Source organism: Chionomys nivalis, chromosome 4, assembly GCF_950005125.1.
Source record: "Chionomys nivalis chromosome 4, mChiNiv1.1, whole genome shotgun sequence".
In the NCBI taxonomy this organism is placed as follows: Eukaryota; Metazoa; Chordata; class Mammalia; order Rodentia; family Cricetidae; genus Chionomys; species Chionomys nivalis.
Window position 1 is genome coordinate 77591843 of NC_080089.1, and position 13103 is coordinate 77604945.

The 13103-nt window shown below is 44.7% G+C and overlaps 1 protein-coding gene across 1 annotated transcript in view; it reads right to left on the reverse strand.

Annotated features, from left to right (window-relative positions):
* Slc17a5 (solute carrier family 17 member 5) overlaps positions 1–10189 on the reverse strand; it is a 41100-nt gene extending 30911 nt beyond the window's left edge. Inside the window, exon 1 of the mRNA XM_057767819.1 lies at positions 10033–10189. Coding sequence (XP_057623802.1) covers positions 10033–10126 — 94 coding nt within the window. The 5' untranslated portion in view covers positions 10127–10189. The remainder of the gene's footprint in view (positions 1–10032) is intronic.
* Between the last annotated feature and the right edge of the window lie 2914 nt (positions 10190–13103).

Here is a 13103-nt window from a genome sequence, read left to right on the forward strand (position 1 = left end):
TAATTATTAAAAACAAGATGTGTCATGAGAAAAATAGATAAGGGTTTAATAGCGCCACTATACCTTTCCCTATAAAGCTCTAAGCAATCCCCCATTGAATGCTGTCTTTCTTTTCTAAGAGTTGCTGTGGTCACGGTGTCTCTTCACCACGACAGAAGAGTGACTACGACAGGCCCTCTCCTGTTGAGCCACCAGAAAACCTTCCACTGGGTACTCCTGAATCCTTTTTCGGTGCTATAGCTCTTGTCTTACTAGAACAGGCAGATACAAATCTGAGAATTGCATTTCCAAGACTCTAGTCATGCAGTCTGTCATTTAAGTTTGAACAATTTTCTGTTTGCTGCAATGAAAAGGTGTGTCCTTTTGTGGAACACATTCCGTCATCACTTTATCAGGACACATTACATGGGTGTTCGGATGGAGAAGTCTAATCTCAAATTTGGACAATTAAAATGTGCTACTTCAGTAATCTGGAGAACTGGGCAGGTTTGAGCAAATTTAAAGGGGAAAATTAATAGTCCTTAACTGAACGCTAGGTGTGAGAGTAAAAGGGAGGGGTTATCAGCAACCCTCTTGCTCTAGACGATTGTACACCACTCTTGCTTGTAATACCATTATTCCATCCCACTTCTTATATAGCTGTTTCTTATTGTAAGCTATTACTTTTTCCTTAGGCAATGCTTGATTTGGATTATAATATACTTTATATATACTATAAATACTATAATTTATATGTACTATGAATACTATAATATACTTTATATGTACTATATGCTATAATAAACTTTATATATACTATATTTTATCACTCTTTCCCATCTCAATTTTTTTTTAGCTCCATTCTTTTATTGTACGTTGTCTGCTTCTCCTCAGGCCATGACTGATGTGCCTTATAAGCCATTGCATCACGTGAGTAAGATGTGGATCTGGAGGCTGAGATGTGAAAGACGGGTGGAAGAAGAACTGGCAGGATGGCTCAGTGGGTAAGGTGCTTGCTTGTTTGGTCACGAAACAAACATGAGGAGAACTGACTTCCACAAGCTGCCCTCGAATTCCCTATCCCCAATCAATCAATCAATCAATCAATTGTTTTCAAAAGGTGAGCAAGGGGCTGGAGAGATGGCTCAATGATTAAGAGAACTGACCGTTCTTCTAGAAGGACTGGGTTTGATTTGAATTTGCAGCACCCACAAAATGCCTCATAATGGTCGGTTAGTCCAGTTCTGGGGAAGCCAATACCCTCTTCTGCCCTTCATCATCACTGTGTATAAACAGTGAACAGACATACATGCAGGCAAAACACTCATACATTTAAATACAAATAAAAAATTTTTGAAAAATTTAAAAGGTGAGCAAGGTATTTCAAATTATTAGTGATGATGCCTAAAAAGCTATAGATCAGGTACTATATATAATTCTTACACTTCTAAGGTACTATCAATACTCAGAAAATAGAATACATGACTACAAAATTTTAAAAGTTATACTAAACTGGGCAGTGGTGACACAGGCCTTTAATCCCAGCACTAAGAAGGTAGAGGTAGGTGGATATCTGTGAGTTCAAGGCCAACCTGGTCTACAGAGAGAGTTCCAGAACAACAAGGGTGGTTACATATAGAAACTCTGTCTCAAAGAACAAAACAAACCAAACAAAAAAAAGTCATATTAAAAATAAATTGGTGCCAGGCTTATGAAAATGGTTGTGACTATAAATCGATTTAGTCAGAAATATTTTATAAAGTAAAACGCACCTATGAAGTTGGATACTCTTTGAAATTGATCCAAGGAAAATCGAGCTTGCATGGCAGAAAGAGCCGGTCCACTGGATACCCACCGCACTGAGTTCAAAGCGAGATCATGCTTGCATACCCGAGCAAACACCACCCCCAAACCGCACTTTATAAACACAGGAATGGTAGTGGGTATGCAGGGAACAAAGGCTAACAGGGAAAGGGAGCCGGGGTGACTCTTGGCTCTGGCCACCTGTGTTTACAGAGTTATTAAGATGAAATAAAAGGCTCAGTGGTTAAGAGCACTGACTGTTCTTCCTGAGAACCCACATTCAATTCCCAGCACCCACATGGCAGCTCCCAACTGTCTGTAACTCCAGTTCCAGGGGATCTGATACCCTCATACCAATGTACAGAAATAAATAAAACAATATCGGGGGGGGGGAGCATCTCTGCTCCGTTTATAAAGTACATGTGACATCTCCTATAAGCATGGGTCCCATTGGCTGAGAAACAAGGCTCAAGATGAAGGTCCAGGGAGAAAGGGTCTCGGATAAACATAAATGCCTGGGAGTCAGGTGTGGCCTGACCTTCCAGATATCACAGGTCACCAGGCAATTGAATGAAATTGAAATGTACGCCTTGGCAATGCTGAAGCATGCATGGGCAGCCCGCATATGGTGGTTCTGTTGAACGTGTCCATATTATGGGTTTCGTGTTCTAAGTTGATGAGGACGATTGACCAGGTCTCTTCCTCAAGAGATCTCATTACAGATGGGAATTGAACTCAGGACCTTTGAAAGAGCAGGCAGTGCTCTTAACTGTGGAGCCATCTTAACTACATCCAATTCCAGCCTTCTGGAAATGGATTATTACCTCTTCTGTTGAAGAGACAACTTACGTGTTTAATAATCCTGGTTTCCCTAGTGCTATGAGCACAAAGGTCTTGTGCCCTCTACATTGCCCCACTTCTAAATGTTCAAAGAAAAAACAACAGTTGTCATAGAGGCCATGGTAACGGCATTGCCTCTGTGGCTAGTCTAAGTAATATAAGAGAATTTTAAGAACAGCTAACAGAGGACCAAGGAAAAGGGAAAGCCACCTTAACCATGATTGTCTATTCAAAGGTCACTTGGGAGAATCTTTGCCTATCTCTTTATGCAAATCATTGCTTTGACCCTCCATAGTATGAGAAAAAAAAATTTGACCTACTAAAGCAATACATACTAGGACATTGCTGATAATCAAGGTTATGTCTGAGCAACAAATAATTTAGCGTAGCCGCTTTGTAAGAGCATGGTTCTCAATCCATCCATCTCTTAATTAGTTTCTGAAATATTAGTTTTGCTGAAATAGTAGTAGTTTCACTAATCATGCAGGTCATCTTTGAGCCCTCTCTTTTGTATATCACTAACTAGTCCTGGAATTGGCAATAAAGAAGCCTAAAAACAATCTTTAGCATGACCAAACAATATCATACTGTCTCTTCACAAAAAGGCATTTGGATTCTGCAAAGGTGAGAATCAACACGTAATACAGTCGGTAGCACAGCAGCATCATTTTGGGGTCAACAGTATCATCATTTTGGGGTCAACAGTATCATCATTTTGGGGTCAACAGTATCATATGCTTGCGGTTTCCACAAAGCCTGGGCTTGATGCGTTCTGTCTTGACGTCTCCCCAAGTGACCCGCTAATGGGTCTGTCACCTATCTTTACCGGATTCGTTTGTCTGGTGGTCTCCAGGATGCTGTCCTGCTCGGATGCATGGATGTGGGGGCCATCCAAGACTTCATTCATTTTCTGGAAGGATATAAGCAGAACCTCGACCTGATGCTACAGGAACATTGGACTCTATCACTGATTCATTTCGAGATCTTTTCTTTTAACATATTTTAGGCTGTGACCCCTTTAGGACAAAATGCTTTTGGGCTGCAGAAAAAGCATTATCCTTTAAAGTGAAAAATTTCAAGTATTTAAAATAACTAAATGTAGTATAGTATGTGGGGATTTGGGTGGGCGTTCCCCCTTCTATTTTTTTTATTTTTATTTTTTACACATTTTTATTGATTCTTTGGGAATTTCACATCATACATCCTAATCCTACTCACTTCCCAGTCACCCTCTTCTATTTTTAAAATTTGCCAGTTAAGTATGTGATGATGTCCCTCCACAAGAGCTTAACCCTGTGGGTTGTAAGGGAATTTAGCAACATGATTATTATTCCATAAACTGCAAAGTTCTTTAAGATGTTTGCTAGTATAAGCAGGACCATTATCATTTTTTAGCTGTAAGGGTCCCAGAAAGAGAATGTATAAAGAGCTATTTGACAAAGTCAAGTCCCACATGTGGCCTAATGGCATTTCCCTGGGGCTCCCAATGCCTCATGCTTCATCTGGGGCTGTGTTCTGCGGCTGACCAGTTGCTGGGGGATGCACCATGCATGCCTGCAGTAGACTGCATGTAGTGCATTCCAGCACAGAAGGCCCCAGACACAGACAGGTGGAGTTTCAGACGTCGGCCTGATGTAAACTCACTACTAATTATGCCCCAGAAACTTGGAATACCAGGTAAGATAATAAGTGTTCCTTAGAGAATATGCCTACATAAGCCTCCTCTAACCTCCCCCTTGCCAAGGTCTGCTCGTTTAGCAGACCAAAAGAAGCAGAAAATTAAATAACAAACAAAATCCAATTCAATCGTGGCCTTTAACTTTAAAAGATTTAAACCAGAACTTAAGATTTAAATTTTTTTTTTTTTTTTTTTTTTAGTCCCCTTTGCTGGCCCCTGCGAATTAAGTTTTACTCTTTCAGAAAAGTTAAGTTGAGCCATAGTCCATTGACTTTGTGGGCTCCCCTCAAGCTGCTGGAGGCTGGTCCTCACAATTTATTCCTAATTTCTCTCTTAAATCCACTCCAAGTTTGCTTACATTATTATTTTTAATTTTTTGTAATATTGTACAAAAATCTAAATAAAAAACAAATGAAATTTTAATAATCATAAATACAAACCGTAGACAGAAGTTTCTGTCCCACTTGGACAGGCAGCCATTCAGTCCCAAAGAAACACACAGAGGCTTATATTAAATATAAACTGTTTGGCCTTTTAGCTCAGGCTTATTATTAACTAGCTCTTACAACTTAAATTAAGGTCTGAAATGAGAGAGGCTCATGCCAGGTGTGGTGGCACATGTCTTTAGTCCCAGCACTTGTGAGGCAGGAACAAGTGATCTCTGGGAGTTCCAGGACAGTCATGGCTATGTAGAGACCCTGTGTTAAACAAACAAACAAACAAACAAACAAACAACAAACCAACAAACAACAAGAATCGTGCCACAATGTGTTGAACATTTTGAGTGAGGTGTGGTGGTACAGACTTTTACTCCCAGCACTGGGAGGCAGAGGCAGGTGGGGAATCTCTGAGCTCAGTTCCAGGACTGTCAGGGCTACACAAAGAAACCCTGTGTGTGTGTGTGTGTGTGTGTGTGTGGTCTCCACTTCTGATGTACAGGATGAGATAAAATTCCTTATTTTGCTAATGCTGGGAGTGCAGCACGGACAGCACGGATAGATTCGGATTTGACCAGGCACCAGCAGGGAAAGCATCTGCAGTCTCAGTAACTGATACTCTCCGCACCAACCCTTCCACCAACAGCCAGAGCTCTTCCTGGCTTCCTCCAAGCAGGCGGTTCCTGCTTGTGTTCCCGAGAGACAGAGGTGCCAGCAGGCAGTATGACTGTTATGTTTCAATAGGACTGGATTTATCTATTTTACTTCCAAAGCAAGGAAACTCAGCTGAAGGAGCGCACTAAGCCTTTTTTCCCTTTCTGTCTCTAAGCTACACCATCCCATGGGATCCCACTTTCTGTTTACTAGATGCCACCCTTGGAGGACCTCATTCCAAATGCCCCCAATCTTCCATTACACTCTCCCTACACTGACAATCTTTCTAACATTCCTTTCCTCTCAAGTTAGGCCGCTTCCCATTCTCAGTGCACGTCTATTCTTCCTGCACTGGTTTACATATGAGGCCGGTTAAAATAGTCAGTGCCTGAGAAACATCTAATAAAAGCGGATTAATGACAGCAAGTTCAGACTGTTGAGCTGGACAAGCAGGGTGGTTATTATCTTTTTTTTTGTGGAGCATGTGGAATAGAAAACATATGCTCCATGTCCTTTTGAAGAGTCATCTGGAGCCAGGCAGTACTGATACAGAACTTTAATCCCAGCACTCTGGAGGCAGAGGCAGGCGGATCTCTGGGAGTTGGATGCCAGCTCTGTTCCAGAACAGAGCTTCATAGTGAGACCCTGTTTAAAGACAAAAAAACAAAAAAACAAAAAAAGAAAAGAAACCAAAGAAACCAAACCCCTTTGGGTAGCCTAGACCTACCTCATGCTGCAGCAGAGGTGTGTCGTCCCCCACCCCCCGCCCCGCGACATTCCCTGGAACTCAGGTGTTGCACCAAGCTGGGTCAGACCAGGGTGGTAGGAAGGGCATCAGGGCAGCAGGGCCAGAGGGCTCTGAGTCACGGTCAGATGGCTCCAGAGGGCAAGGTCATTAGGGTCCACCCTACTAAGACCTGCCAAGATTTGTCCTGGCAGAAGGTTTTCTTCTCTGTTTCTCTCTCTTAAATAATCCTCCTGAGAGGATGCAAGCAATACATTATTAATGTGCTCTAGCTTGCAAAATAATCGACAGAAATTCCACTTCCCTTTAGTCCCCACATGCTTCCAGTATTAACAGCAATAGTTACTTGGTCAGGAAACCAAGGGTTAAATTTTACAGTTACCTGTACAAAGTTGCAGAATTTTCCTCTGGGTTTTTTTTATTTATTTAGTTAATGATTCATTTACTTTTACTTTTTCTGTGCATTATTGTTTTGCTTGCATGTATGCCTGTGTGAAGGTGTGGAGTCCCTGGAACTGGAATTACAGACAGTTGTGAGCTGCCATGTGGGTTCTGGGAATTGAACCCAGGTCCTCTGGAAGGGCAGCTGGTGCTCTTCAATGCTGACCCATCTCTCCAGGCCTCTCCTCCCAGTCTTAACAAATGCTTCAATAATTGTATTAAGTTCTTTGTCTCAGAGGACTGACTGACTGGAACCATGAATATTACCACTGTCTCACTTAAGGTCATGAATTTTTCTGCTTCTATTTAAAGAAAAATTTTCTTACCTTCTCTGATGGTCAAGCCCCCCCCACCTCCTGCTGGGTACTGATTATAGGGGGTCTTTGCAAACACCAGGGTCTGCAGAGTGTTGATATGAGTGAGTCAAATCTGGCTCAACACAACTCAGTAGCAGGTGTTGGTTCAAATTCCAGGCAGTTTATTTTAGGCATATTTAAGTACAGTACAATTTTGGAAAAAAGTTTCCTTGTGACAACGAACTCAATCCCATGTGCACGATAAAGATTAAGGCACCACTACATCCAAACTCTTTGCAAAGTACATTGACCTCTTCCACAAAGACGGGCTCTATAGATTGGGAAAAAATGCTAAGATAAAAGTTTAGGGAGGAGCCGGGTGGTGGTGGTGCACGCCTTTAATCCCAGCACTCCCACACTTGGGAGGCAGAGGCAGGCGGATCTTTGTGAGTTGAGACCAGCCTGGTCTACAAAGCAAGTTCTAGGACAGCCAGGGCTGTTACACAGAGGACCGGTCTCAAAAAAAAAAAAAAAGTCTAGGGAGGAAGGGTCTTGGATAAATATTATAGTCTAGGGGAATCAGGTGTAGCCTAGCCCTACAGACAGCACAGGTCACAAGGCTATGAACTTTATCCAGTCCCAGCCTTCTGGGCAGAAAACAGGTTATATACCTCTTCTGTTGAACAGACACGCTGCATGTTTAATAATAAACTGAGTTGTGGGGGTTAAATACCATAGGAAATCACAGGGCGCAGGTATTGAAGCCCCACTCCATGCCCGAGAAAGCTTTTCTTTCTTCTTTCCTTCCTTCCTTCCTTCCTTCCTTCCTTCCTTCCTTCCTTCCTTCCTTCCTTCCTTCCTTCCTTCCTTTCCCTCCCTTCTTCTCTTCCTTCTTTTGGTTTTGTTTTTCGAGACAGGGTTTCTCTGTGTTTAACAGTCCTGGTTGTCCTGGAACTCTGTAGATCAGGCTGGCCTAGAGTTCACAGAGATCTGCCTGCCTCTGCCTCCCAAGCGCTGGGATTGAAGGCATGACTGCTACTACCTCCCGGAGGGGTTAGAAAGCTTTTCTAATAAAATAAAGTGCTACATACATAAGGGAGAAAGGAAGCCCACTAATCTCGGGAGATAGGACAGGGATATCCTCTTTTTGGAAGAGGGATATTCAATTGCGGCTTCCTCAATGAGCAGTTGTCAGGCAGCTGTGGGGGTGGGGTGGGTGTGAGTATAGCCATGCCAGCAAAACCAACAGGATGTGCAGAAGCAAGGAAATGAGAAAGGCACGGGGAGAACTTAAGGCTTTAGCCTGAGCCAAGTCTCAGAACTAATACTATTGAGTGGGAGAGGGCACTGGGTTTACTAACGAAACAGCTAATGTTACCGAGTGCTTACTGTATCGAGTTGGGGAAGACGACCTGCAAACGAATCAAAGCACTGCTCAGCACATAGTAACTTCAGAAACTGAACCGTCATCATTGCCTTCTCTGGATCCAGGAAACCTAGCTCTGATGTTAAGAATCATGATAATTTTTCATCTGTGGGAAATTAAGTTATGCGGGGCGTGAGGCTTGTGGTGCAACGGGGGGGACTGCTGAGAAGGTGGACATCCACACAAAACCGGCGAATCTGCCTTGGGTGTACCTTCAAGTGCTGTGTGTCTGCAGTGGAGGCAGCTGGCACCGAGACAGAGGTGATGACAAAGCCTGGGAAAGGGACTCTAGGGTTATGGATGGCAAGACGGTGAAGTGCCAGCCTTTGATTCTAGCCCAAGAAGACAGTAAGAGGGGCTGCAGGTGGGTGGAGTGCTTGGCGTGTATTCAGGAGGTGGAGGCAGGAGAATCAGGAATACAAAGTCACCTTCAGCTACAAAGTGGTTAGAGGCCAGCTTGGGCTACAGGAGACCCCGTCTCAAAGAAAACCAACCAACCAATCAAACAAACAAACAAACACAAAATGAAAGACCTAGGCTCACCCCACTGCTGCCTTAAACTTTACAAAATAAAGCATTCTTTCTTAGTTTTTATGTATATAATAAATATTTTGTATGTATGTACATCTATACCACATGCATGTCTGGTGCCTTCTATGGAGGCCTCAATAGGGTGCTGGATCCCCTGGAGCTGGAATTATAGATGGTTGTAAGCTCCTGTGTGGGTGCTGGGAACTGAACCCAGGTCCTCTGGAAGAGCAGCCAGTGCTCTAACTGCTGAGCCATCTCTCCAGTCCCCAAACACACTATTCTCAAAATAGAACAAAACCAAAACAAACCACCAAGAAAACAACAAAAGTGTCTGAACAAAGCCAGAAAGTCGTCATAGTAGGGTATGTACACACACAAGTAGGGAGGGTGGCTATCTGCTCATCCTTAAAGCAGTTACGAAAGAGTCCTTTGGTAATGTTCACAAAAGACATACCTACGGGCGACTCTCCGTGGTCAGCAAAGGCAACCCAGTTCAAGTCTTTCTCATTCCTGTGTCCTTGAATGCGTGCAAGCCCATCTGTCCTTTAGTTTTCAGTAGCTTCAAGAAGCTACGTTACAAAAGTGTAGCAAAATCCAGTGAAGACACATACTTGTGTTTTGGGGCATAGCGGGTATGGAGACCAGAACTTCGCCAGTCAAAACTCTTATCACTGAGCTACAACCCCAGGCAGGGAAGATGCTCTTTGAAGTACCACTGCAAGACCTTTGGTACATTATCTTAGCGCGCTACAGATAGCCATCTCGAGAATAACCTCTTTCTTAAACTTTAGTCTGACAGACGAGCAAAAATGGAAATGTCTGCAATATTTTTAGTCTCTTACAGCACAAAGTCAAGATATTCGCGGGATTATGCAACTGTCCTCCGCACACTCAACAGATGTCAACTGTTTTCTCTGTGTGTCTCCTCCCTGCCCAAGGAGCTACCTGATCACATGCTTGCAGACCGGCAGAAGCGGAAACCTGGCGCTCACTGAGGAACAGCGAGCAGCACTTTGGCCCTTGGCTCATTGACTCGATGGATACCCCCGACCCCGAATTGCTTCAGTCCCCCACCAGTGCAGGCAGCTCCGGCCGGTCCCACGGGGCTGCACCCGTCCCCTCCAGCCCTCAGCCACTCCCTCGAGGCGCCCCCGGCCAGGAACCACCCGCCACCCGGAACGCTACCCCTAGCAGCCGCTCACCCGCTTCGGTTTGCCGGGCGCTCGGCAGGAGCGGGGTGCTGTCCGAGTTCTCCTCCTCCTCGTTCATCGCCGGACCCCGCAGCAGGGGCCTCATGTCGCCGGGAGAGCAGATGTGCTGATGTTGTTGTTCAGCCAACAAAGCTCTCGGGAGGACAGCCCTCCAGCCTTGCTGGCTGGGTGGGACAGGATTTGGCTCCGCCTCTTGCATCACCCAGGCCCCGCCCATCTCTGGCCGCTCTTCCTCAGGCGCCATCTTAGTTCCGGGCAACCCCGGTGTGGGCGTGGTGCGGCGGTGGTGGGCGTGGCTGAACCGGATGTGGCACTTGCAGAGTTCGTTGTGGGCGGTGGGCATTCCGCGCCTCTGTTCCCTAGCAAAAGCTGGGGCACACTGGTCCTGGAGGCGGCGATAGGGCTTTCATCTCTCTGCGATAGGGAGCTGGAGAAATGGACTGGAAGTACTTGACTTCCAGATGTCCGTGTTAGAGCTCGTGATTATTAGCAATCTTTGTCTCGTCTAGGACAGCATGTGGATTTTGAAGTGGAAAAATAGTAAAGAAAGACATGGTCTGTCTGACGAAACTGCCTATATTAGGATTCAGCTATGAAATAGGCTTTTTCTCTCTGGGACGATATTGCGTTGAACCCAGAGTCTCATACATATAGACCTACACTGGTACCATTGACATACATCCCCAGCCAGCGGGCCACGTGATGTTCCATCATGGGTCCGTTTTTCTCTGTAAATCTAATTTGGACAGGTTTTCCTACTGCTGACTCTAAGAAAGAGGAACTAGGTAACTGCCCCAGTCAGCCCTGTTGAGACCTTTGAGCGTCTGAGTAATAAAGACCTCATCTGCAGACAGATGGAGAAGATAAGGTGTGGTAGATGTCCTTGGAGAATTCCAGGCAGACCCAAAAGTAACAAAAGCTTGCAAGCCAGAAATTCGGTAAGCCAGGTGAGGTCCCTCTCTAGAAGAAGGGCTGAGGATTTCTGAAGAACATTCCTAATTCCTGGGCTAGTAAATACCTCATAGATTTCAAACTGACAGTTGTAGACACAGGCCCTTTGAGCATGCACACACCTGCCTGGCACATCCTTTTAAAATGCTGAGACAGTAGTTCTGGTGTGGTTAATTTGATGTGTCAGTTTGCTTGTCCACTACGTGGGTGGATTTCAATCAATTTGAAGGTTTGACTAGAACAAAGAGACCAGCTTCCCTTTTCTCATCCCATTCCCCCAAGAAGAAGGAAAGAAGGGATCCTCCCAACCCACTGTCTTCAGATTGCTTACCAAGAGCCTCCCTGGTTTCAGCTTTCTGCACCACTGCTGTCCCTATGAGCCCATAGGTTTGTTCTCCACTGTCTCTCCTCTCTCCTACTGGTTCTGCTTCTCTGAGAAAAGATTGTTTGTGTAATTCCCTTGGTAAGCACAGGGAATCAGATGCCAACAGCCTGGAAAACTTGCTAATTACTGTGTTTCCTTGAGTACACTTTTTACTTGAGAAGGTTCGGGTTCCAGAAAAGTCACAACGTCGATACAGAGAGTTTGAAGGAGGATAGGAAGGCAGAGTTTGAGGAAACATGGGGAAGGAGCCCCTCACTCCCAGGTCTGAGTGAAGTCTCCTGCCAGCTGAGTTAAGAATGCCTGCACAATTAACAAAATTTCATTTGCTGTGAAGATCGTCTATATTGTTCTTTTAACACAGAGACATTTTATGTTAAAAGAATAATGGATCATGCCTAAGGCCTAAGCCTTCAAGTATGGCCTTTCTCCCTTCCCAGCTGTAAACCTGGGGCATTTCTAGAACTCTGACAAGAAGGCCCATTTAGGTTACACCCTTGTGCAACCTTATGACCCATGGTTTTGTTATATCAGACTGCATTCCTATCCAAGGCCCTCGACAGCCTGTGATCTCATTTACTGTCTCTCAGACTTTCTTCCTGTTTGCTGACCTGACCAGTTTTATAGACACTGATGAAGATTCTGTCTCAGAAACCAACCAAGCCCCGAGTGGTAGGAAAAGAAAATCTAAGAAGGTGTTGACACTTTTCCCCCGGAATCATCTCATGTATGCTCTTTGCTGAGTGCATCCAGCTGGAGACCCTCTGGGTAGCCATGAAATCCAGTCTGGTATAGAGCACAGATCCCTCGCGATACCAGTTATGCTTCCAGTTCCCCTTCCTCCATTCCCGCCACTGCCTATGTGCTTTATACTTCGTTCTGTGCGTTGAGCCTTTGTGTGATGTCGCTCCTGTCTTCCTTCTGCCGTTCCTGCACTTGCTGCTTTTGTGTCCGGTGGGTTGCTATTTGCTCTTTGAAGCTAAAATGTCACCTTTGACAACAACATTTGTTTTTATCTTATGTATGAGTATGTTGCCTGCATGTGTGTGCGTGCGTCACATACACACCTGGTACCTGCAGAAGTCAGAAGCGGGAGTCAGATCCCCTGGAACTGGAGTTACAGATGGTTGTCAGTTGCCATGTGGGTCCTGGGAACCAGACCTGGTTCCTCTGTAAGAATATGCCGTGCTCTTAACTGCTTAGCCATCTCTCCAGCCCTGAAATGTCACTTTTTTTTTTTTTTTTTTGAGACGGTTTCTCTGTGTAGCTCTGGATGTCCTGGAACTTGCTCCACACACCAGGCTGACCTCAAACTCACAGCGATCCACCTGTCTCTGCCTCCTGAAGTCCAGGATTAAAGGTGTGTGCCACCACCAACTGGCTGAAATGTCACCTTTTATTTAGCTCCACAATCTCTCCTTTACCCTATGCTGTACAGACTTCCATCACAACGCATTGATTGAGAGTTACTGAAGACCATTTAGTAGAATGTGGGGTAGGTCTTAAATAACGAAGCCTTCACTTGTTTCCATTTCTAGCTCCAAGCAGAGAACAAATATTTATGAAGCCCCATATTATGTATTGTAGGACCCAGCCGTGATAAGAAAAATATGAACAGATTGCCCAAAGGAAGTTCTTTACTTACAGCTATTACCACCCGCCAGAGCAGTACTCAGCCTTAGATAGTCTCAGTAGTTTACCCTGAAGAAATACCTGGTTGCAGGAAGGA